A 27,257-nucleotide genomic window follows, 5' to 3' on the forward strand; every position below is an offset into this window, starting at 1 on the left:
TAACTTGCAATATGGGCTTTTCTTTTATTTTGTGTCTTTTAATAACTGTTTTTTTGCTAAACAATTTTGGCAAGTGCCGGTACATACAGAAGGAGCACATACATGTTCTACGCATAAGAGTAGTAGAATAATTTCTAGACTTTTCAGACTGAGCTAGCTCCCAGTGCTGACAAGTGGGAAATTTACTGCTGGATCCCAAGTGAACAAGTTTCAAGTAGACATAATAGGTCACATGTCAAAGGGCAAGTGTCCCATTGCAGGCTCCAAATAGTTATACTGGGACGCCATACTTAGAGGCAGCTTAGTACTAAAAATAGCTTGTCTCTTCAGATGAGTGAAAATGAAATATTAGGTATAGATTCCAATAGGACATTACCACACAGTGGCTAAATTAGCAAGGGCAATTGAAGGTATCTTGTGTGACATGATTAAGCGCAGATCTTTGAACAAAGAGGTATCTACCTTACTTTGTTATGTGAGAGAAGCGTAACAAATCAGTTTTTTTTCTAAGCGTTTCAGTATTATGCCCTTTCAAAGTTTGATTTCTTCCATCATCCTTTTAAAGAGGTTTGACACTTGGCATTGATGTTTAAAACCAATATGATGTGATAGAACAGACCTGTAGCGGGCAATAGACAGCTTTGAATATATTATTTTTATCTGTGACCCTTCTTAGAAATGTGAGCATTTAGGCCCCATTCTATTGAATCTACTATAAAGGCACAGATGGTTTGATTCTTACAGCAAAATCATGGATTAGCTGACAACTGGGACTGTGAAAAGGCAGAAAGATATTCCCTCGTCTCAATACAATATGCAGGATACGCATACTCCAGGGGGTATATTTACTAAACTGCGGGTTTGTAAAGTGGAAATGTTGCCTATAGCAACTAATCCGATTCTAGGGATAATTTATTTAGTACATTCTACAAAATGACAGCTAGAATCTGATTCGTTGCTATAGGCAACATCTCCACTTTTTCAAAACCCAGAGTTTAGTAAATACACCCCCAGGAGTGTTACTTGGTTCGGAGATGGGATGGAATGAACTGCAGTCACTTGGCTACAGTGCTGGACTACAGTATAACATAATACACAAATGTAAAGAGACAATTACAAGACAGCTAAAAATATATTTACCATAGTTTGGAGACTCCCGACCATCATCTTTATCATCATTTTCTTTTTCTCTTCTTCTTCTGTGATGTCTGTGGCCCCGATGTCTATGGCGTCGCCGGCTCTGTCTGCCAAGTGGTACATGAACACCAATATAAACGGCTCTGTGACCTAGGCCAAAAACAAGATAGTGTTTTAGGCAAGAACATAAGTATCTACATAACACATGCAATTAAAACGTAATTATCTTATGGTAATTAAAAGTCTTCCATATTGTCTAAAGACTAAAAAATAAAGGTGTATTTAGGCCACCAGCACAGTAGCCATCAGTGTGTATTGCTGCAAATCGTAGTGGTACATAAACAAGCACCACTGCAATTTACTATGTCGGGGCTGCTTTGGGAGTCGCAGTACTCACCCCTCCTTAACAAAATATTTCCCGTCTTCAACGGCAGCATAAAGCTGCCGGTGAATGGAGAAAGTGCTATGAAGAATCCTGCAAAAACGAAGAAGCTTCAGCTGGATCCTATTGAAAAAAGACCAGCAACACCATCCTGAGATAGCATTACGTTGCTGCAAAAAGCATCTATCTATCTATGGGGTCAGTAGTAATGGACTGAATACTTTGCTCTGGCACCAAGCAACTGATTCTCATGGGGCACAGTTAATGTATAGTCAACCAATAACTGCACACATTGGCTGGTTTCAATAATCTGTTCACCAAATTCTGTGGTTTAAAACAACCAAATTGACCATCTTTATTTATAAAAAAAAACAAAAAAAACAAATAAAAAAGGAGTGGATGTACTGACACATTTACTTGGAAGATTATAGTGTACACCAATATTAAACACTTTGCTAGAAAAGTGTATGTTTTACAAGTTGCCCCTCTGAATAAAAATAAGATATTCACTCCGATAGAGTAAGCAAATCATTCAAACGTTATAGGGGGGAAAATAATCTGACATTTGCTGCAGTGAAATACTGTCTTGTGCTATATTGGTGCCATGGATGCTACTAAATTTAGCAACTGAACCTCAAACACCTATTATTCACAGACTATAATCAATATCATAAAATAATGGAACGTATAGAAGTATAGTAATATCATCTTTCTAATAATTTACAAGGATTTATACAAGTTATATACAAATCTGCCTGCAGCAATTCTTGTACGATAGAGGACTAGTGTACAAACCCAATGTTAATCTTAATTACATATAGTAACACCACAAGTCTTTCTAAATCCCAAGAAACAATTATAGGAAAACTGATATAAGGGTGTTCACCAAGGGAATGTTCCAAAGCAGATTACAGGCGAGAAATTACTAGAAGTGCAGGAAGTGCAATGCATGTGGCAGGCGATAACTTCAGCTCTGAGAAATTTATTGATGTCAGGTCTCACTAGCCACTAATTATAACGACAACTTAAAAGTTCATGGAATGTTTGTAGAAATGGAAGTATAACCTTTCATGAAACCACTGCCTACGAATTCACTAGTGATGTGCCTTAGTGATTTCATTAGTTCCGTGACAATTGATTGTATGAATTTTTGCAAATATTATTTCAGCTCCCAAACTAACTGCCTTCACTTTAGAACATAAAGCGCAAAATGCCAAGGTGCGGTGCAAAATCAGCTTTGGTTTCAAGGTGATTTCCGCCAAAGGGCAATGGTTTGTAGAGCAAGATTGCGCAAAGAGAAGACTGAGGGAAGGAGTTAGGTGGAGTGAGGGCATTTCTTGCCAAGTTTGGAGTAGGCAGATCAGAGGGAGATTTGAGATAAGGATGGAAATCCTTGCTGCACATCTTGAAATGAGTTATAAATATGCACTGTCCTATCCTGAGCATTTTAGTATCAGTTATTAAAATGCTCAGGATAGGACTGTGCATATTATAGGAGTTACTAAAATGCTCTGGATAGGACTGCATATTACATATGTTACTAAAATGCTCTGGCTAGGACTGTGCATATTATATGTTACTAAAATGCTCAGGATAGGACTGTGCATATTATATGTTACTAAAATGCTCAGGATAGGACTGTCCATATTATATGTTACTAAAATGCTCAGGATAGGACTGTCCATATTATATGTTACTAAAATGCTCTGGATAGGACAGCAAATATTTATATGAGTTACTAAAATGCTCAGGATAAGACTGTGCATATTACATGTTACTAAAATGTTCAGGATAGGACAGTGTATATTATATGTTACTACAATGCTCAGGATAGGACTGTGCATATTTATACGAGTTACTACAATGCTCAGGATAAGACTGCATATTATATATGTTACTAAAATGCTCTGGCTAGGACTGTGCATATTATATGTTACTAAAATGCTCAGGATAGGACTGTGCATATTATATGTTACTAAAATGCTCAGGATAGGACTGTGCATATTATATGTTACTAAAATGCTCAGGATAGGACGATGTATATTATATGATACTAAAATGCTCAGGATAGGACTGTGCATATTATAGGAGTTACTAAAATGCTCAGGATAGGACTGTCCATATTATAGGAGTTACTAAAATGCTCTGGATAGGACAGCGAATATTTATATGAGTTACCAAAATGCTCAGGTAGGACAGTGTATATTATATGTTACTAAAATGCTCAGGATAGGACAGTGTATATTATATGTTACTAAAATGCTCAGGATAGGACTGTGCATATTTATACGAGTTACCAAAATGCTCAGGATAGGACAGTGTATATTATATGTTACTAAAGTGCTCAGGATAGGACTGTGCATATTATATTTTACTAAAATGTTCAGGATAGGACTGTGCATATTACATGAGCTACTAAAATGCTCAGGATAGGACTGTGCATATTACATGAGCTACTAAAATGCTCAGGTTAGGGCTGTGCATATTATAGGTTACTAAAATGCTCAGGATAGGACGGTGTATATTTATAAATTAGGAGTAAGGAGTAAATATAATTTTTTTCAAATAATGTGATTTTTGCAGCAAGTGTTTTGAAAACCTCTGTACCACTGGGGTCAGTATAACCCATTTTATACAGCTCTTTCAATGAGTAAGACTTTCCAAGCACATAACAGAATATAAGTTGCCCAGAACATTCTGACAAGTCATAGTTGATAAAATGTCATTGTTCCGCATGTCTTTCTGTGATGTTTTACATCTCAGCCCACTGTAAAAACTGTCCGACTCCTGTGGTCTGGCTGAGAAATAGAGATGTTTAAAAGAGAAGCCCAGCAGTATGTCAAACAAATCCTGAGGCAGCTTCTAAACAGCTTGGAGCCCTTGGCTCAGTTGGCCACAAGGACTACATTTCCAGGCATTCCAAAACAGAGATTGGGGACTTAACTATTCTATGATTATATTAATGTGTTTACATAGGAAATACCAATTATGCCACCTACTTACTGTGGCTGTCGCTACTTTTAGAACTTAAAAATAATTTTAAAAAAAAGTTCGAAATAATAGATTACAATTTACACTTATAGGTTCATTTATCATTGGTGGCAGTAACCAACACTCTGCACTGTGCTTATAACAGTAATACAGAATGTAGTTTGCTGCAATTCACCATACCTCTCTGGCTGATGAGCCCTGGGGAAAAAACCCTCCCCTGTGATAATGTGGCACGTCTGTCATGTAACGCTGTGGTGAAAGGCTTCACCCACAGTGCATTTCCAGAAAGAAGAGAGGGGGGGACAGAAGCACTCCGGAGGAGGGGACATTGTAAGGCAACAAATGCAATATAGGGGAGGAATTGGTGTCCTTGGCATCTCCCACAACTTTCTATTTGATGCTGGATTTGTGGATGTCCTTCCCCATTCTTATCACACAAGATGTCCAAAAATTTATATCTGAGCAACTACTATAATCATTAGAGAATAAACAAACCTGTCTAGAGGATGTAAATAAACAGTATGTACATAGGCATGGGCAGACATGTTTGTGTACATGCATGTCCACACCAATGCAAACAATGCAAGGCAAGTGTGCAGAAAGTTTCTATGTAAAATTTATTTAGAGATGTACATGACCTTTCGACCTGTGAAAGTCTTCTGACATGGAACTCAAACATTCAGAAGTTAGCTGGTGGCAGTTGGGAGGTTCTGCAGTGTTATCAGGATTTTCATTTTAAAGCATGGTTTCCTGTGTATTATAATGTTATCTTAAAACCAGGAAACACTAATGAAAAAAAAAGTTTGGAAACATCAACCACACACACTGTGCAAGGTTCAAAAATGGTTTTATAAATTGGACACTCTAAAAAGGGTATATCTGCTAAACTGCAGGTTTAAAAAGAGGAGATATTGCCTATAGCAACTAATCCGATTCTAGTTATCATTTATTTAGTGCACTGTACAAAATGACAGCTAGAATCGGATTGGTTGCTATCGCCAACATCTCCACTTTTTCAAACCCGCAGTTTAGTAAATATACCCCTAAATCTCACTTAATTGCACTAGATTCACACAAAACCTGAATTATCCAGGACATAGTCCTATTACACAATTTAATAGCAATGCTCACTATTCTAGAAACCATAAGTGACAACTTACTATTCAATAAACCGTATTACGCTCTTTACAGAGAACTTCATCTACAAGTTTTTCAGACGCATCCCCCTCCCCCAAGAACATATGGCATTAGAACAGTGCCACTCGCTGGTCACATTATATAGAATGTCCAAATGGGTCCTCCAGTTTTTAGACTGTGTTTTGGAGAGAATCATGTTACAGACATAGCAGTCCGGTTTCAAAATTCATGAATTTTGGACACTTATCTACATTGCAATTGATTTGATTGCTCAAATTTCCCCCTCTAAGAAACTCATAAAAAAACAAAAAACCCACACCTTTATACACCTGTCTATTTCCACAAGCAAGTTGATATGGATTATGGTAAATTAAAAACTTTCTAGAATGGTATTGGCTAAAAATAAAGTAGCAGAAAAAGCCCTGGTTGGCAGTTGACCATCTAGATATTTGGGGCGATGTAGATTTCCCCCTTAATATTTATCCCTTCAAACCCCACACACAGTAGAAAAATATTTTAAAATAGAATGTATGTCTCTTTTATTTAATTTTAACCAGACCACCCCAGTGGTAGAGTGATAGACAGTGCTTTTATCTCATGGATTGATTTGGCCTGCTTGTAATGCTGTTTACATGCCACTGTTCACATGCTATTTGTATTGAAACTTCATAAATTTTAATAAAAATCATTGAAACTGATGGCGCTACCAAATGTCTGAGCAAATAATTTCCCTGGACTGTTAATAGGCTATTAGGTAAACAGAACATACAAATGAAAATGTTCCATTAAATGTTCAATATTATCAATATGGTAAAAAAAAAAAATAATTGGCTATAATAAGGGCCTATGAAGCAGTAGCTCAGCACCTAGTTGCCAGATCTGCTTTACCCATCCTTAATGGTGCAGGTTTGGGATCTGTTCCTACAAGAGATGAGATCTAATGGAAGATGACACTGTAAGCTACAGTCATGTGACCGAGCTGAACTGTGCGACGGACTACAGAGTACTGTGGTCTAAGCACACATTCACCCACTGCCTGGTTTAAATTAATGGTAATCTCAACATTCGTCTTTGCTTAATTTTGCCTAGCACACCGAAATGTAGATGGGGAAGAGAAAAGGAACAATGGATTCTATAATGAATGGTTAGCTCTGCAAGCAGACTTATTATCACCATCTAAAAACAAGATAATGTCTTATAAGAATATTTTCTATACATTCACCTCTTAAAATTTGCATTAGATAAATTCAAAAATGGGGGAAAAATGGCTTAGCGTCCATTTAACAAAGCTTGGTAGAATAACAGCCTGGCAGTAGGGATATAAATAAGTAGGTAGTATAAGGGGCACATTAATAAGATATTGAGACTGGGCAGTACTCTACTAAAGACCACATACCATAATTCACTTTCTTTCTACTGCCTTTTATATGATCCTGCTGTTTTCCAAAGGAATGTATTATGTAATCACTAGTTAATCGCACTTTCCTGATACGGTAAAAATGTAAGTGAACGAATCACGTACAACGATCCTAAAACAAAGATGTAATGCTGACTAATCCTAGAGTCCTGTTCCATATCAGATTGCTCACATGTGCCAAATGAGATAAATCTGATCTCTGCTGCATAAATCAAAACACGCTGCTCTATAACTATTGCACGGCCAACCAAAAGGCATGGTGTGAACATTTCAGGATCCCCACGAGGTAATAACAAAAAAAAAAAAAAAACATTTGTATTTCCATGAAAGTAGTTTCCCAATTTAAAGAAAACTAATATTTGTTCCATCACATGTTCCTCAATAACTACATTAACTTGAGCTGTGATTTTTTTTTTCCACCTGAAATGCATTAAATAGTTTAAAGTTTGGAATAAACACATATGTGATCTTTAATCCGGAAATAAGTATCTGTTGTAGAATGTAAGGATGGTTCTCCAGATGACAGAAAAGCATCCTGGATAAAAATATCCCATACCTGCATTTAGTTTCCCCACTACCCATGTAGTACTGTCACGGTTTGGTGGATTGGATTCTTTGATCTGCCCAACTTGGCGCTTATCCTAGCAAGGCGCGGAGTCTAACGAACGGACGGTGTTCACCAGGGACCGCCGCAAGGTGGTTTGGTCTTAGCTGCGTCCGCCCGCAGGTCGCGGCCCTTACCAGGAGTGTCAGGCGAGACCCTTTAGGGGAACGAGCGGAGTGAGATGAACAAAGTACAGCAGAGAAAATGGAACACAAGCTCTGTAGACAATGATGTAGCTGAATGGTAAAGCGTAAGCTCTTGTGGAGAATAGTGTTGTGGAAAGAGATGGAGTGTAGGCTCTTGTGACCAGCGGTGTAGCTGCGAGAGATGGAGCGTGAGCTCTTGTGGTCAGCAGTATAGCGGAGAAGGAATGGAGCGAAAGCTCTCAGAACCAGCGGCACAGTGGAGAAAGATGAAGCGTAAGCTCTTGTGGTCAGCGATATAGCTGCGAGAGATGGAGCGTAAGCTCTTGTGGTGAGCGGTATAGCGGAGAAGGAATGGAGTGTAAGATCTTGGAACTAGCGGCACAGCAGAGATAGATGGAGCGTAAGCTCTTTAGCCAGCGGCACAGCGGAGATAGGTGGAGCGCAAGCTCTTTAGCCAGCGGCACAGCGGAGATAGGTGGAGAGTAAGCATTTTAGCCAGCAGCACAGCGGAGATAGATGGAGCGGAAGCTCTGTAGCCAGCGGCACAGCGAAGATAGATGGAGCGGAAGCTCTGTAGCCAGCGGCACAGCGGAGGCAGGAAGCTCTGAAGACCAAATGGAACACGCAGGGAGAAAGACAGTACTTCTAATACCAGGCAGGTAACACGATCAACAGGCACTGAGAAGGGGGAAGGCCTTTTAAAGTTTGGAGCCAGAATGGGTATCCAATAGGGAGCATGCAGAGGACATAAAAGATAGAGTCTGCGCATGCGCAGAACCGGAGACAGGACGCCAGCAGCTGGAGCATGGAATCAGCGCAAGGCAGGTGAGTGTGTCGGACCTCGGTTAAAATATTGTTCTCCAGCCAAAATTATATTTGTTACCTTGCCTGATCTTTACAGAGAGGTACCATCTCCCTTTAAAGGGGTAGTTGTTGCCTTTCTCAAGCTTAACAACTGTTTTTTTGATTCAGCCACCAATTTATGACTTTCATATTAAATAATATACTTATTAAAACAATATATAGTGTTTTTAGGCATAAAGTAGATATAGAGCAGTAATTTTATATAATTTAACAGAAGCAATACTTTCATTGCAAAACTATGCAAACTTAAAGAAGATTCATACTTATATTACTTAAAAACACAGTGTGGGAATAGGTTAAAAATCCGTCACTTGGAACTGTCGGAAGACTAGCATGTTTGCCTCCTTTCAGTAAGGGAATATTGTTATGCAAATTAGGTATTCTATTTGTTAAATAACAAAGTCCTATATATGAACTTTTCAGATATAGGTGTCTTTGACCCCCAGAAGGTTTCAGAATCAGTTTGGTCGGAGTCTCACAACACTACTCAAACTTTAAGGGCAGATTCAATTCTGTGCGAAGTGCCACCAGAATGTCCCGAAAAGCGACTGTCACATGCAACCCTGTCTTCGCTAATAATCCCACCAGTAAAAAGGTCACTGCCAACCACAAGACTAGCACACTATTTTCCTGACACACTCTGTGCTCCTGTCAGCATTAAAACAAACTAATTAGCTACAGACTGTTCTACGACGCTCACTTCTAAACTGGGAACATCCAGACACAGATGGCCAGTGATAACAGAAAGTGGTACTAATCCTAGTCAAATGTATATTACAAATGCTTAAACAGAGGTCAAAACGTGATAAACCAGGTTTTAACAAGGTTTCTCACAACAGATTTGAAAAAGGCAGTTTCTATGAATCATTGTTTTATAGAGTACTCTTTACCACTGAGTCATCCCAATACTCAGAGTAAAAAAGACACTATAGTATTGTACTTTAAACAAATATAAACACGCTACATGCCGAGTCTAGTTTCTCTGTACAGATTCTATCTATGTTAATTACAGGAGTGGTTTAAAGCACAGCTGGTACTTTTGGTAGCAGGAAAAAGAAGTTTACTTTATAAAGTCAATGAATGAATGATGTAACAGGAAATTGTGTAATGCATACTGGAAATTAAATGAGTGATTCAGAAAAACAGAACTTAGCTGTCATGCGACTTCCCTCCAGATTGGGTAATAAAACATCCAAAAAACCTAAAATCTATCACTGTGTTCCTGAGCAATCAAGGGCTGCAGTACAATCTTAGTCCGTTTCTTTTTTTAACTATAGATTCCAACCTACCAATAGCAGAAACAGGGAGAACACACTTCCAAGGGTATGGCTTCAGGACAGAGGACAATTCATATTACACTTGTTGATAAGCTGCTTTAAGAAACTGTACTCATGTTTCTACATAGCTCCTGTATTATCCGCACACATGAAACAGACAAAATGAGTTGACAGATTAAAGTACAGACAACCACCTGCACACAAGCACTTACTTTCCAGTTCTTCTTTCTCAAAATTTGTGTTGACTGTAGAGCTAGTCTTTCCTAGATCAACCACTGCTTCTTCATCGTGACCCTTGGGGGCAAAAATAAAAAAAAGAGAAAATGCAAAATCAGCACATGATCGACCAAAAAAAAACTGCACCCACATACATGACAACACACATGAGAGAAGTGAATGACATTATATTATTGAACCACTGATAACAAGGCCCTGTCCAATATTTTTTTCATATTATCCCTTTAATTTCTGTATATTTTGCATCAGCCAGAGCATTGAAACAGGAGGACCGCATTACACACGTTGTATATTTTGTATCATTACAACATTTGCTAAATTATTTTACAATGAAAGGGTTACATTTAATGTTCAAATATTGCATTGGAATGTGCCTAGTCTGCGTTGGCGATGCACTTTTATAAACATTTTGTACTATAGGCACCAGGTGTTTAATACAGTAGTCTTGGCACCATTCCTGGAGAGTTGGACATTTCATTTTTGGCACTTGTGAAACGAAGCACTGGCATGTTGTGTGTTATTCTAGCTGATGATCTTTAGACGGTACTTTCGCCCCCGTACAAAAATCATTTCACCTTGCATGCTGGCAAAGAGTCGTAAACAGAAGAGTACAACAACTGTGTCTCACCAAAAGGTTGGACATGATTGAGGGAACAACCCTTCAGAGATTTCAGGGATACTTATTACAATGGAATTTAAGAGGTCACAACAACATAGGACTTAAGCACCAGGGTAGTAAACATGGGAGCGAGGCAACTGATAAATATAACAAATATTATTTCATGATAATGACACAACATACACATATCTCAGTTTGATAAATAGGGATGTCAGAGAAGAGGAATAAACCCCTGTGGCATTGCTTTCACTTATCTGTACTCTTTATCAACAAAAATTAGAAACTTAAATTACACTCAGTCAGGTAAACTCTACCATCATGAACTCCCGTGACTGTGAGAAAGGTTTAAAGTGCATATGATTAGGATAAGATCACTTACTGCTACTGCATGTCCCTAGTTCATAGTACTATTTCAGGAAATTAATTGGCTACTCCTTAGACAAGGCAGTGATCTCGCTTAAATAATACCAAAAGTGGAGAGGACAGGGCAGCGTTTTAAAAATTGAGCAAGTCAAGTCATACTTGCCCACTCTCCACATCCTACCCACTTCTTAGTGAAGTGGGCAGAATGGGAGCCTCTGTGAAGCGTTTCACGTCAAGTGGTGTCAAATATTATGGGATTGGCCGTGGCCCGCCCCCTTCCAGCCCCACACTTCCCCTCCCCTCTTGGCTCTTCTGCAGTAAAGGTGTGAAAAGTTGGCCTGTATGAGTAAAGTGCTTGTGTGATACGCTGTCTGGTGAAACCATAGAAATTAAGGATTTCAATTTTGAGCAATTGATAGAAATCTAGTATGAAAAGTTCCTACCCAAAATTTTATCTTCCACACATTAGGCCTGATCCATTAAGGAGAGCACGGTGGCTAAGTGGTTAGCACTTCTGCCTCAAAGCACTGGGGTCATGAGTTCAATTCCCGACCACGGCCTTATCTGTGTGGAGTTTGTATGTTCTCCCCGTGTTTGCGTGGGTTTTCTCCGGGTGCTCCGGTTTCCTCCCACACTCCAAAAACATACTAAAAAAAAAGTAGGTTAATTGGCTGCTATCAAAATTGACCCTAGTCACTCTGTCTGTGTGTGTGTATATGTTAGGGAATGTAGACTGTAAGCTCCAATGGGGCAGGGACTGATGTGAATGAGTTTTCTGTACAGCGCTGCGGAATCAGTGGCGCTATATAAATGGTGATTATGATGATGAAAGAGAGCAAAGCAAGAAAATTAGTACATTTTCTCCTGGACAAAACCATGTTACAGTGCAAGGGGTGCAAATTAGTTTATTATTTTGCATATGAGGAAAATACTGGCTGCTTTTCATGTAGGATGCAAAAACTTGATAGCTTTATTTTTACACTGACATTAAAAGTTGATCTAGGACATGCTCTACCACAATTATAAATCTCTCCTCACATTTTAAATTTACCCCCCCCTTCCACCCCCAATACAACATGGTTTTCCCAGGGTTCAAAGTTACAAATATTTTTGCTTTACTTTCCTTAATGAATCAGGCCCATTGTATCTTCTGGCCACATTTTACTTTGCAAATCACAAATTTCCCTTCAAACGCTGCCAGGAATAGAGAAAGAGAAACATTTTATCAGAGTGTGCTGTACAAATTTTATTGAGGGTTATGTACACGTAATGGATTCCAATTTCATAGTGAATCATTATGAACTAATCCTCTGATTGGTTTGTTAACAAATGAAAAAAAAAAATGACAATGATACATGATAAATACAGGTCACACTTAGATGGTAAAGCTTTTATGCTGTTAAAACTAGTATAGGTTATCATTTTTATTTATATACCTCTAACATATGCTGCTGCGCTGTACAACCAAAGAACTTTATTGAGGTATCGTCCATTGTCTAAGTGGATAGAAGTAATAAATGTGGCACCAACAACTTATTTGTAACACAAATAGATAGACTGAATGTTACTTTATTTTCTTCCACATTATTCTATGAATATAAATAAATATAAAAATAATAGCGAAAGTTTGCTTTATACACCTGCACAAGTATTTGCTGTCAAGAAAAATGCCTTTGAATGAACACCCTCTACTAATTTCTGCATCAGTTACAGGGGTAGCAGGTGAATGGTAACTAGCAGAAAACTCCATTCACGTGGAAGCTGCACGTACACTAGGATAACATTACAGACAGGCATGCCCTTGTAAATCTTCATGTTATATTATGTTGCAGTTAAGTAAAGGAACGCAGGAGACCTTCCAGAAATAAACCACTGGCAATCACAAAGCAGCTCTCTATGAAGAGAGCGAGACCATTCATAATTGGCTAGCAATTAGATCCAGACTCTTTTCTAAGTGCAATAATAAAGGAAAGTTATTGCCTCATGGTCTCTGCGGTAACCAGCATATTATGCTGCAGTATAAAGAGAGAGTGACAGTCCTATTTTAATGCAGTTGAAGCTACAGAAAAGAATATAAGTATTCACTGGTTTCAATTATAATAAAATATCCTTCCTTATGGCTTTCATGGTCTCAAACATATAGATCTTCCTTCATTCAGTAGCTGTGACAGGATGGACCGCCTATGCCACCCTGTCTGTTGTTGCTGGGAACCGGCTGGGCTTACTTTGCCACTGTCCCCTAACAGGTGGCCTTTTATCAGACCGTTCGGAATACATATTCACACAGAACAACAAAGAAAACCAAAACAAGCCAATTCCCCACATCATAATACACCAAAGGCTTGGTAAACACAGGTTCATTGTATCAGATATATACATCAGAAATAGACATATCCTATAGCAAGGTTAAACAGAAAAAACAACTTTTCTACCCTGGTCTCAGAGATAACGATTTCCTATCTCACAATATACACACACAATATCAAAATAAGTACACGTGCAATTACATAAATAAGTGCCCTGCGCTATTTGCTTTAAATAATTTTTTTCCAAAACTTATTTAATAGTGATCCAGTCACATTGGCCAAGAAGAATTTCTCTCCAGATTGTTAGCTCTTACGTTCAGGGCCCTGTCTACTCTCTGTTTCACATCTGCACCTTCTTTGTCAACCTTGTATGTACTTGTATACTAAATCACATGTAAAATTACAAGTATGTCGGCTGCAGAGTTTTGTGGTGCCTAACAAATAAACACTATTGATGATGACCCCAACCTGTGGCATTACATTGGTGCCAAATCCGGTTAAAACCTATATTTGAACGAAAACAGCAAGGACAAAATATAAACCATGAATTAGAAAAATATCATCAACCCATAATAGAGCTGGGAGGGGGGTAAATATATTGAAACCACATCTCAAAAAAAATGTCATGCTGTTAATTTTTTTTGCATTTGGGAGGTCACTCAAATGACCTTAATGTGTTTATCTTGCATTCAATGAACAGAATAAAGCAAGAGGAATTTGGAACGCAAGGCACCAAAGCACGAGTAATAACGCAAGTCGATATGCCAACAATGAGTTCTATTGTCAGATATACTTCTTGATACATATATAAAAAAAAATTACAATAAAAGGAAGATAACATAACATTTAAGACTACATGGTTCCAAAATACAGATATTAAAAAAGTCCCATTAAGCATAAAAAACAAAGCAAGTATGCAGGAACAAAAACAGGCTGTGAAATGGAATCTTCTTTTATAAATGAAACCAAAAAAGGTAAAATGCATTGTTCAGTTAGCCGGGCTTTTTCCTGCAGGATCTGATTAGAAGGTAACCTTAAATAATGTCTAAAGTAGCACTCATATACTGCAAAAAATAAACAAATATAGAATAATGCCCTTTGCCACAGTTATGTCAAAATAGAGAAGCACCAACATCCAAAGTATTTTTTTCTTACATCAGTGCATTCTCAAAACCTTAGAAACATAAATATGTCAGTTATTTCAAGTATATTATTTAGGCATGTCCTTAGCTGGCTTTAGGACACTGGCTTTTCTTGCTCTTCTTAAGAAGAGTAAGTCAAATGAGAAAACAAGCAGACATGTGGGACTGATTATTACTCATAACATCTGTCAGATGCTTTTTTCAAAGGTCACTGTTTTATAATTACACGTATATATTCTAACAGAGGATACTGTTGTATTGTACTAAATGAAAGATTTAATTTTGCCTCGATAGAAAAAGGTCACAAGCGGGGGTAATTATATTAATAAAGGAAATAAGGTTAAAAATAATATAGCAGCGTATATTTTATAGAAAACAAACATAGGGTGAAAAAAAAAAAGTCTGCTTATAAATAACACATCTTATATAAAACATTTATAAATTTGTGACAACAGTGGGCAATAACAAGGTGGTGCTGAGAAGTGTCATCCCACCAAGGACAGGGCTGTGTAGATGTCCTGGAAAACAATCTCAGTCCATCTGCTGAGCACAACAGTCATTGCTGTTGCCATCTCTGTTCTTCCTTTGGTGATCTCCATGACCACAGCTTCTGCGCACATAGAGAATAAGTGTCCTGGATCTGTGTCCAGCAGCTCATGGACCTCTCCACGCTGCCAAAGACTGGTGCCTCCACTCCCAACTGATTCCTTCTCCTGTGCTGCTTTCCCCCTATGGAATTCACTTCCACAGCCTCTCAGACTCTTCACCAACCTCCATAGCTTTAAACACTTCTTAAAATATTCTTCTTCATTAAAGTCTACCAGTCTTCTACCTAACTCCACTCTCACTGGTCTCACCCTCACCCCTCCCCCATTAGACTGTAAGCTCCCATAACAAGGATCCTCCTCTCCCATCTGTGCATCCTTGAATCCTGTCTAGTTTGTTCTCTAAGACACCCATTTACTATACAACTTTCCCCTTATGTCTTATGCGCATTTTTATGAATAACAAATGTTTTCTTTATTTTATGCTTCTTGAATGTCATGTATTTTACCTGTATTTCCTCTAAGACTTTGTAATATGCACTACTTCTATAGGGTGCTGCATACATAAATAATATACCTCAAAAGATGAGGACAAATATAATAAGTAATATACATTATACACACAGAAACAACTTAGTAGTTTACAAAAAAATTAAATAAACTACTCTGATATTCACTGACTTCATTTCAAAGGGCAGCACAGTGGCCTAGTGGTTCGCACTTCTGCCTCACAGCACTGGGGTCATGAGTTCAATTCCCGACCACGGTTTCATCCCACACACCAAAAATATATTGGTAGGTTAATTGGCTGCTATCAAAATTGACCCTAGTCTCTCCCTCTCTGTCTGTCTGTGTGTGAGTGTGTGTTTATATTAGGGAATTTAGACTGTAAGCTCCAATGGGGCAGGGACTGATGTGAATGAGTTCTCTGTACAGCACTGCGGAATTAGTTGTGCTATGTAAGTAAATGATGATGATGATGATGATGATGATGATGAATGTGCATTTTCAACACCAAAGTGACACCAATTATGCATTAGATTTTAATCCTTACTAGTAGATCAGAAGTGTATGCTAGAACGGAATTTTCTTATGAATTGTTTTAACAAAAAACTGAGAAAAAACATTTGTTGGCAGACCAAACTAATTTACTACCATGTGTTCTATCACTTAGAAGAATGTACAATCAAGTTACCTTAGATCAAAGTTCTTCATATATCATTCACAAATCTACATACAAGAATTTCAGGGACTTATTCAAGACTGTAAACATGGGGAGGCCATTTTGATATGCACACTGGAATTTCTGACTACTAGCTTACTGTGGACTACTACAGGAAGCCTGCCAGGGTCTAAAATGGCAGTTAGTACTTTAGTTTACAAATTAGTTAATAAGGGCATGAGCAATGTTAAACATTGATTGAAAGCTCTCACTGGCAGGGCTCCTTTCCTGCCTAAATTATCCTCTCTGCCTGAACACCCATGTCAGACACCTTCGGCGGCCTGGTCTCTTCGTCTCTACCTACACCGTCTCTGGCCCGGCTTGTTTTCGCCCATGACCTTGGGCACAGGTTTGCTTCATACTGTATGTTCCCTGTTTTGTCCTCATCTCTCCTCTGTATCCCTCTCTGTACTATGCAACGCATTACTGTTTGTTCATTGTGTAATTTGTAGTTGTTCGCTTTACTACGTAAAACACTGTTTGTTTATTACGTAATCTGTGTTTTTTGCCTTCCTCACATAGACCCTTTGCGAGGTAATATACAGTGTTCTGAATACACTGTACACATTAAAGTAAATGGTAAGCATGGTTTCCCAGTCATAAATCAAGCACTTTAGCTGCTAAAATGTCATATTCTTTTAAAAACACGTGCCATAGTAGTATATACACACACTGCTAAAACCGATCAGTTATTTGGGTATCCCAACTAGTTTAAAAGAAGTACTTTAGGGAGAAAAGAGAGTGTAATGTTCTTTATCAGACAGGTCTGGCACAGAGAAATCTCCAATTAACTGTAAAACGTGCAGAAGGAAATTGCACACCCAAATCCGGGGTGCGTTGCAGCGAGTGGCTCTCTTCCACTTGTAACAGTAGCAAAAAAGCATGTAGCAAAGTTTTGCACTGAGCTTTAGACACAAAACTAGAGGATGTTGCAAAACACTTTATTTTACCTCATGAGTCAAACTGAGACAATGCAAGACAGTCATGTTTCATGTCAATGTAGATACTTCAGAGAGTGAGAGACTTTGCTGCGTGTCATTTTATTGCCACCGCCTAAAAGGAACACCAACCATTTCCCACCTCGTACTCTGTGCAGGAAAGTATAAATGAACATATCTGTTTTTATGTTCTATATATGGGTACAATAAACTCTATAGAAGATGGTGAGTGACAGGCACACAGCTGGTACTATGACTTCCCTCTGCCCCACTATCCTCTCTATACAAATCTCACAAGAAAGTAAAATACTTCTACCTATAGTTGAGGAGAGGAGCGGTGAAGATAAAAAAGTGGTGTTTGGGAAGACAAGAATAATGATGGTACCAAATAGGCTGTTTACCTGCTAAGGAAGATGGGTACTTAAGATCTCAAGCATGGGTTGAGAATAGGGCAGGTTGTTCATATCTGATGTCACATGAATCATCCGTACCTAGACAATCCATTAATATTAACGCATGTAGTTTACAATAGTCTTTCAAAGAGGAGAAAAGAGCATAACACTTTTATTATAATTTGGGTTCCTTGACTTAAATGCTAGCACCTGGATCAGGAGAACCATACAGAACTTTTAATGACTATGTCTTATCCTTTATATTTTAGTATGTTTTAAATGCATATAGTTTTAAGGCAGAAAATCCCACAAGGTTTTTTTCCTCTTTAAATAGCAAGTAAAAGTACCTGTCAAGCATGCAACGGATTTACATTTTCCTTAAATGTACTCCTAAAAATCATTATCTCCTTTTCAATATATATCTGGAGGGCAGCAAGAATAGCTGCCAATCACACACATAGGCTGACAGCATGTCATATGAAGACAGAGGGGGAAAAAGGAGGAGGAAAATTTTAAACTGCACAGTGCAGATAGAGCTCAGAGGGATGGTTCCAAAGCCTCTCTGCTCCCTACATTATGTACCATGTGACTGTGGTTGCCGTGGTAGACACTGCAGAATTATAAATTATTAATAGCAACTTGAAGAAACAAGCCAAAGGAAACTGGTAATTATCAAGATTTTTCATATAGCATGACACAGTGATTATTGTACATGTTGGTTAAATGATTTTTGGGTAAGCTGTTGGCCACCTTCGGTAATCCATCAGAGATTGAAAAGGTAGGTAGGATGGCAGTTTGGGGTGTGATTCCACTTATATTTGTAGGCTGGATGAGAGGGATTATTGGGGAAATAAGTTTATGTGACTTGTAGCAACAAGGGGTAAACCTAAGAGTTGCCATCAGGTCAGTAAAACTGCAGTTGAGGCTGGTGCAGATATAATAAACGATCAATACGATGGCCAGTACTTTTATTGAGTCCCACAAGGACCTGACAAGTTGGAGTCTGCAGGCATTTAATTATACCATGATCCACTGCCTGAACACTCCCAGAAGTGCCTAGGAGAGTCAACCACAAAGCAAACCACTACACCACAGGTAACCATTATAATTATAAGTGATATTTGACATTATTGGACATATTGTGCTGGAAGTGAGGTTTATAAACACACATCAATGATTAGCAACTACTTTTATTATCACCAAGATTAAATGGTGCAGATTCCACCAATAAAAGCAAGGAAATTTGGAACCCATACTTACAGAAGTTACATAATAAACCACCATACTTATAATTTACTGACAAACTTCCTCAGGAAAAGGATGTGCAACGTAATGCTAGAACAGATCAAGTGTACAATATACAAGAAAAAAAAAAAAAAAAAGTGTATTAAAGAAAAGGCACAATTGAAGAGAACAGTTTGGAGACAAAAGTTCAGAGTCTGCTGCAAACGTGTATGTATATTTTTCTTTCGTGTAGAAAGTCGGGTCTACATCTAACCAGCTTCTCAGCCAGCTGCACAGTGTCATCACCACTGTCTGCCTGATGTCACCATAGTAACAGTCATCTGTACGCAACGGGGCTGATACAGCCCATAACCATGGAATCATAATACATAGATAGAATACCACATGAAAAACTTGGACAGAACTAGCGCAGCCAAACAAAAAAGGAAAGCAATACAGCATAGGGAGAACTCCAAATGAAAAACTTGCTTAATGGAAACTGTGATGGTCTTAAAACCCACGTTATTACACAAGGCATGTTAGTTAGTGTGGCAAATCCCTCTGCTGCTTGCAGTTGTCAAAAATGTCCTATTGTTGCTTGATGAAATGGGTAGATTAAACAGTACAGATAATGTTAACTAATCTATATAACTGTTTCCATAATTATTCTACAGGAAGTCAAATGAACAGTACAGGATGTGAAAAGATTAAAAAAAAAAAAAAAAAAAAAAAAAAAAGAGAACAACTCACTACCCCAAAATATTAGTCTTGTGGGAAAAAAAACAAAAAAAACTTGTTGAATTCAGCAGTTAAAGTGTTGCATACTGCCACAGTATTTGCCGCACTGGGACTTTCAAATCACGTTATGGTCCTGAAATGAAGCTGCAGCAGGATGAAGTGTGTATTTGCCTAAGAGAGTGCACTGACCTCTGTACATCAAGGCTTCCTTTGTGTAGCCCACATTTCCCCTAAAGGAGCGACACTTCTATATTATATTAAGGGGGGAATTCAATTGACCACGGTTGTCCACAAGAACAACACGGCCCGCGCACTAATACTGTTAGTACAGTAATAGTTTTGCTCGCGGCTCATGGAGCTGCAAGCAAAAATCAGCATTGACATTACCGTACCAACGGTAATAATGCACAGTTACCGCAGTAACAGTACGCGGGCCATGTTAATTGAATTCCCCCTAAGGAGTGTAACTTACCAAAAAGAAATTAAACATACAGAATAAAACCTAATAATTTTTATCCTTTACTGATTACTCCCAATATCATTTACAAATAAATTGCAGCACAGAACGCCTGTGCTGCATTTTTCAGAGTTTCTGTCCTACACTGAAAGTCAATACATGTATTTGAAACAACAAAACGCAGCAATGCATGCTACATTATCACGGCAGCGGGCAGGAAAACCTTAGTTAACTATTTTCAGGGGCTCCACAATTGGTCTTTGCTCTTATGAGGTGGCTGCCCCATGAGTGGTTGCACAATAGGTTTTTAGAGAAGCATCAGATCCTATTAGGAGATCAGAGCAACAGCATGTAGTATTAAGCAGCACAAACAGTAAATTAACCGGTGGCTGACTAGTTAAGCCGGAGAGAAGACATCATCCCCTAGTTGTCTAATCTAAATAATTGTATTTTCTTAGTTAAAAAATTGCTTCATTTCAATGTTAATATAAATAAGGTAGAGATGAATGAATGATTGCCATTTACTTTCAATTTAAAAGATGGAATATTGTTGGGGCTTGGACCAAGGAGAACTATGGTACTGGAAAGATGGGTCTATGGCAGTGTTGGCTAACCTGTGACACTCCAGGTGTTGTGAAACTACAAGTCCCAGCATACCTTTCCAGCAATAAGCTGCTGTATATTGGCAAAGCATGCTGGGACTGGTAGTTTCACAACACCTGGAGTGTCACAGGTTAGGCAACACTGGTCTATAGGCACAAAAGAAGTGAAAATCTGTTTTTTTTTTGTACTTTTCCAGTAAGTAAGAAAGTAAGAAATTATTAAAGAAAAAAAAAAAAAAAAAGAAAAGAAAAAAAGGATGCGACTTGGGAATCTACAAAGTTTGATTTTGCTTACACATTTATTGCATTCTCTTCCATCCACCCATTAAAAGCCACAAAATATTATCCATGAAAGCTTTCCCTAGTAACAAGGAAAACAAAGTAACATTAGCTCCTCCAGACAAACTGCATGGTTAGAATACTTTAACATAGAAGATCCATGAGCAGCAACAAACTCTTTTTTACTTCATTTCTTTTTATGACACACATACCAAGTTTTTCCAAGCAGTCATTACCATACCAAGCCGTAAACTGACCTCTAACCATCAATCTGATTATTATTTTGAAAACTAACAAATGTAAATTTACTGGCTTGAAATATATAATTCCATCATGTGTTAATAATGCTTACATACAAGGTGGTAGATGAGGTAGCCACAGGCATCTAGCACACATGAATATACAGACATTTTTAGCCTGGAACTGATTATCTCGAAGCACAAAATCAGCTTAGCTTAAATCTAAAGCAGATCAGTGTCATTCTGTAGCAATTTTAGATGACTGGCAGTTTGTCACTATATTGTAAGGTTGTTCTGTTCTTTCTGATGTTCTGATGTTCATAAAAATACAGAAAACAACAATTCAAATCAGAGCAGAAGATATCAGGAACGTGCTACCAAACTCCACCACATACACTATATAAGATGCATTCTCTACAACTACTGACACACCGTATCCAGTGTGGAAACAACATCATCTTTTGGAAAATTCACATAAACCGTTTGTTTATTTAGTTTTTCTAAAGAAGCGGAAAGGCAGGTAGACAGCATTTGTTTATTTAGACAAACAAAAAGGACACACATAACATATAACAGCCTCATTATTAAAGAAAAACACATCTTCTATTTTGCTTTATCTTGACAACAATCATAAGACTTACAGAGATCATATCCTTGCGAGGAAGGCTTCTCTCCATGCTGGTTTCCTAAGTGCAAAGCATGTCCTTGACTTGAAGCAGTGTAATGCAATACAGTCGGAGCTGATTTGTGAGTATGCGACTGCTTTATTATGGTGTTGTTACAGAGAGGAACACTTTAGCTTTCTATCCAATCCGAAGAGTGGGCAGTACAGAGACTGCATCATACAGCTGGAGATTGCAGGAACATGGCATGCTTTCAACTCTTAACTTCTGTAAATACCAAAAAAGGAGCCTGGGATATCCAACTAATCTCCACCCAGCAACAAGAAATGTAAAAATTGAAGTTATATTTAATTCAACATTTATTATAGTTACTAAAAAGTCAAAATAAAATAAATAAAAATTCCTAAAATGTTGCAGCCATTTTTTTTCATGTGAAAATAAAACCAGCAAATTATGCCTGCATCATCTCACTAGAAAGCAAAGTAAACATAAAAAATGATGTATCTATTTTAAAGGGAAACTTTCATAGGGAAAGAATACATGGTGAATGCCCCGTGTCAACCAATTGCCTGAAGCAACTTTCCCATCCTACCACCTATTGCCAAAACTATGATAAAGGATGTCTATATTAAAAATATGGAAACTATTTACGAAAATGCAGACCTCTAGAGCAAATGCAAATTTGTAATGGCAGTGGGGTGGCTTAGTGGTTAGCATGTCTGCCTCACAGCACTGGGGTCATTAGTTTGATTCCTGACCATGGCCTTATCCTGTGTGGAGTTTGTAAGTTCTCCCCAAGTTTGAGTGGGTCTCCTCCGGGTGTTTCAGTCTCCTCCCACACTCCAAAAACATACTGGTAGTTTAACTGGCTGCTATTAACAAAGTAACCTTAGTCGTGTGTGTGTGTGTGTGTGTGTGTGTGTGTGTGTGTGTATTAGGGAATTTAGACTGTAAGCTCCAATGGGGCAGGGACTGATGTGAGTGTGTTCTCTGTACAGTGCTTTACTCTGAAGCAAAATTAGTGGCGCTATATATAAAAATAGATTATGATGATGCCATTTTTGTGCAAATGCGGAAGAGGGTGCTTTCTGTGTCAAGAGTGTGATCGGCAAATGAATGCTCTTACTGAAGCTAGGTACACACACAACAAAAATTTCAAACCATACGCTATAGTTTGTAATTGTATCAATGATTGAAGTCTCGATCAGTCTGCCGATGTCAAATTGTCGTTCCAATTCTGCAGAGTGCAAACACACTGCAGAATTGGACAGGCATTGTGCATAGCTGAAGACATATTTTAAACAGAACGACCATTCAGTTTATACGATGATCTGTGCTTGGAAAGATGATCAGTCATCGTTCCAGGGTACACACTACCGTGATATCGGGCCAATCAGTCATTTAACGTCTGATTGGCCTGATAGTTGGCTGAAAACAGTGTAGTGAGTACCCAGCATTACGTACCCATGTAAAAATTAGACTTTGTATTGTGGGCTATCATGTATATGAGATTAAAAAGTGATAGAGAGGGGAGGTGATGGAGAAGAGGGAGAAGAGGCATTCCCTATTTAGCAGTAATTATTGTCTTTTTATTTGTAATTAATGAACAAAATGCTTTACAGTTTATTTCATTTGACATTACAGAGTGTTTTGCTTTGTTTAGTGGTTAAACAACTGTATATAAAATTACCTCAACAATATACCAAAATGTTAATCTTGTATTTTGAAGTTTGCTGAGAACAGTAATTATGAAGGAAGATGAAATCAGTTTAGAATACATGGTGGTCTATTTCTTTCTGTCTTCACTGTAATTATAAACAATAGCGTCAAGCCTAATACACCAGATACAACTAACAGCATTAAATCCGAAATCAGACAGACTGTTCAGCAAGATGCTTACTACATCAGTCAGGGCGACGTATGCCATGGAACAATAAAATCTTACAACAATATTTTTTTTTCTTAAAATATTCTTCACTATATGCCCCAACTTGCTATTTTTTTATGTAAATTCCCAGTTTTCCATGGCAAAAACGTATGTGACTGTGTGGTATAGTTTTGGCTAACAGGTGTGTGGCATGGCCAGGTTAGGAGCATTGCTTGAAGTGTCAGTTCTTAAATTCGGAATGTTGGGAGATGTCAAAGCTGCCATAAAATTTAAACACAGAGGGCCCGATTCATTAAGGAACTTAGGCAAGAAATTGAGTAAGTTTTCTTACTTAAGTTTTCTAGACAAAACCAGTTTGCAATGCAAGGGGTGTAAATTAGTTTTTTATTTTGCACATAAGTTAAATACTGACTGTTTTTTTCATGTAGAACACAAATATCAACTTTAAATTTCAGTGTACAAATAAGCTTTCAACTATTTGCGTGCTACATGAAAAAAATACAGCCAGTATTTAACATATGTGCGAAATAAGAAACTATGTTACACTCCTTTCCTTGCAACACGGTTTTGTCCAGAAAACTTAGGCAAGAATTTGAGTAAGTTTTCTTACCTAAGCTCCTTAATGAATCAGGCACAGAGAATTTTTCTCCCCTCCCATTTTTGACAGGCGAATGGAGGAAAGATGAATTCTCGTATAGTTGATTGATCTCTATGGAGTGTGTGTACATAGCCGCCACAGCAAAGCAGGTGACTGAGCATAGATAAGGGAAAGTTGGACTTCTGAATTTCCCAGGTCCTTGCGTGGTCATTCTCTGGGATAGAAAGACAGTTGTGCACACTCTGCCAGTGTCTCCCCATAGAGATCAGTGATCTCAATGGGAGTATCAGTCTAAAAAGGGTACCCTTAACTTAGTTAAGTCACTTATTCAGCAAAATTGTTTTGTTCATTACAAATGGACAATATATTGATTTTTTTAGTTAGGAGTCTAAGGGGCATATTCATTTGTTGGCGTTACAGCCAAAAGTAACACGCCCCACGCACTATTACCGTCATTACGGTAATAGTGCGCGTAATTACCGTTATTACGGTACTTTTCACGCTGGATTTCAGCTCACGGCTCAGGGAGCTGCGAGCTGAAATCCGGCTAGTATCACCATAATAACGGTAATACATTTTCCGCGGCGGAAACCGCCAACAATTGAATATGCCCCTAAGGCTTATATTTTATTTTAACCCATATTTTGTTCTAAGTAAAAAAAATTCAGTACTGTGTTAATTATATAGTGTGTAAAGCGTACAATCACTCTATAAAAACAATCAATCATTTGGTTCTTTAGTATAACTTGCTCTAGACTTCTCAAACCCATTACCTAATTAGTCAAAGACAATCTCTGCTTGACGTTTAATGCTTCACTGTCCTTTAAATGGCTTTGCATGTTTACGAGAACAGCAATCAGCTGTTCGGTATGGTTGTCCCTTGCTACGGGATTCAGGAGTCAATAGTGACATGATAGGAGATGGAAACACTATGGATGCAGCAGGTGCAGAAACACTAGAACGCAACAACCTATAAGTGCCAATGCACAGAATACTAATTTTAAGTGTTGCTGCATAACAGAGGGAAAAATTAAACATCATACTGTAGTACTGCAAGCCCTATCAAAACTCTGCCTATTCAACTTTGAATTGGATTTTAGCAAAACTGCATGAGTACCCACTCATAAACCTTACAGGCACACAAAAGCCATTTACCCACAAGTTTATAATTATATCAGTTTAATTATTAGGGGTAGATGCATCAAACCTTCTAAAAAGGAAAAGTAGAGGTGTCGCCCATAACAACCAATCAGATTCTAGCTATCATTTATCTAGTACAGCTGTTCCCAAAGTGTGCGCCGCGGCGCCAGCCAGAGGAAAAACAAAAACTTACCAATTCCGCGCGGCGCCGGTACCCAGCATCCTCCTCTCTCACGACATTCAGTGACAAGCTGCGTGAGAGGAAAATGCTGGGTCCCGACGCCGCGCAGATTGGCAAGATTTTGTTTTGTTTGTTTTTCTCTGGTTGGCCGCGGGAGAGGGAGCGTGACAGAGGGCAGAGGAGGGGGACAGCGTGAGAGGGGGGCAGCGTGTCTGGATGCAGAGGGGGCAGCGTGTCTGGATGCAGAGGGGGCATTTTTACATACAACTAAATAAGTATTTCTGTCCTGACCTAAATACTCATTACATTTTTTTTGACCCAACTACTTCTAAAACAGTACTGCTCAGTAATTATTTTTGAGGGGTGCCTTGAAAAAAATTATAGAGACTCTAAGGGTGCCGCGAACTGCAAAAGTTTGGGAACCACTGATCTAGTACATTCCTATTTTTTTCCATTGAACATTAAAACATCAGTCACCACCATCAACTTGATGCTGGCTGGAGTCTCTGGACTAAACAATGATTCTAGTCTGTTGGACTCATAGGGAGATATTCAATTAGGATTCGCGCCCACGATTAAGCGCAGCTGCAGAGGTCCTGGTACCGCAACATAGCGGATTTTCGTGCGCACCACATCCGTGATATTGTGCTACCGCAATGACACTTTACATTGCGCAGTCGCGCTTATCCTAATTGAACATGCCCCATGAAGGCGAATCGTGAAAACCCTTACATAAGTTCAGATACAGTTTTAAGTAGAATCACCACCAGGGAGTAAATGTATTAATGTCCGGATTCTTCAACTCCGGCGTGTTCAGCGTCTTCGGCGATTAAATTTAAAGCGGCGCTGCATTATAAAGGGAAGTTTCCCTTTACAATGCAGCGCCACTTTAAATTTAATCGCCGAAGACGCTGAACACGCCGGAGTTGAAGAATCCGGACATTAATACATTTACCCCCAGGTGTTTTATACAGATTTCTGCTGCAGGTTTTAACTTCCTGTGTCTATATGTACTTTTCCTGTAATATCTGCAGATTTGAAGAACTTTACTCATTTCTATGTGAGCAGTCTGAGCGGAAAACGACTGAGCTCCACAAGCATGTATGCCAGTGATTGAAAAGTATCTTTTCTTGTTGATAACCCTGCTTAAACATATAGGGGTAGATTAGATTTTCCGCAAGGTGCCGCAATGTATCTCCGGAACAATCTGCGGGGACTTACCGCATCTGAGTTTTTATAGAAACCTCAGCTTATTTTCCCTCATGTCCCATAGCAGTGCGCAGCAGAAAAATTAGCAGAGCTTTCTTACTGTAATAGCCGGCAATATACGCATGTGTACATCGAGTTATTAGCACACTTACCAGCAACAAATAAATTAAATTGTGTGTGCTAAAGTAGAGTAATGTTTAATTAACCTGTAATAAAGTCTAGGCTATAGCATTGCTATGGTTCTTGAATGTGCATTTAAACATATATTTGAACTAAACTTTCTTTACAACAAATAACTTACTGATAAACACTTAGGGCTAGATTTACTAAGCTGCGGGTTTGAAAAAGTTGGGATGTTGC

The 27,257-nt window shown here is 38.4% G+C and overlaps 1 protein-coding gene across 12 annotated transcripts in view; it reads right to left on the reverse strand.

Moving 5' to 3' along the window:
- The window catches only part of SLC4A7 (solute carrier family 4 member 7), a 105,164-nt gene that overhangs the window by 53,791 nt on the left and 24,116 nt on the right, over positions 1-27,257 (reverse strand). For 11 of the 12 annotated variants that reach the window (XM_075212360.1, XM_075212358.1, XM_075212361.1 and 8 more), the window contains exons 2-3: positions 10,168-10,249; positions 1,141-1,287 (exon numbers count right to left, since the gene is read on the reverse strand). In XM_075212360.1, the coding sequence (XP_075068461.1) occupies positions 1,141-1,287; positions 10,168-10,249 (229 nt within the window). Of the gene's footprint in view, positions 1-1,140; positions 1,288-10,167; positions 10,250-21,899; positions 22,133-27,257 lie in introns of those variants that run through there. The other variant, XM_075212359.1, reaches the window with a different exon arrangement.

This window comes from Mixophyes fleayi, chromosome 5 (genome assembly GCF_038048845.1).
Source record: "Mixophyes fleayi isolate aMixFle1 chromosome 5, aMixFle1.hap1, whole genome shotgun sequence".
NCBI lineage: Eukaryota > Metazoa > Chordata > Amphibia > Anura > Limnodynastidae > Mixophyes > Mixophyes fleayi.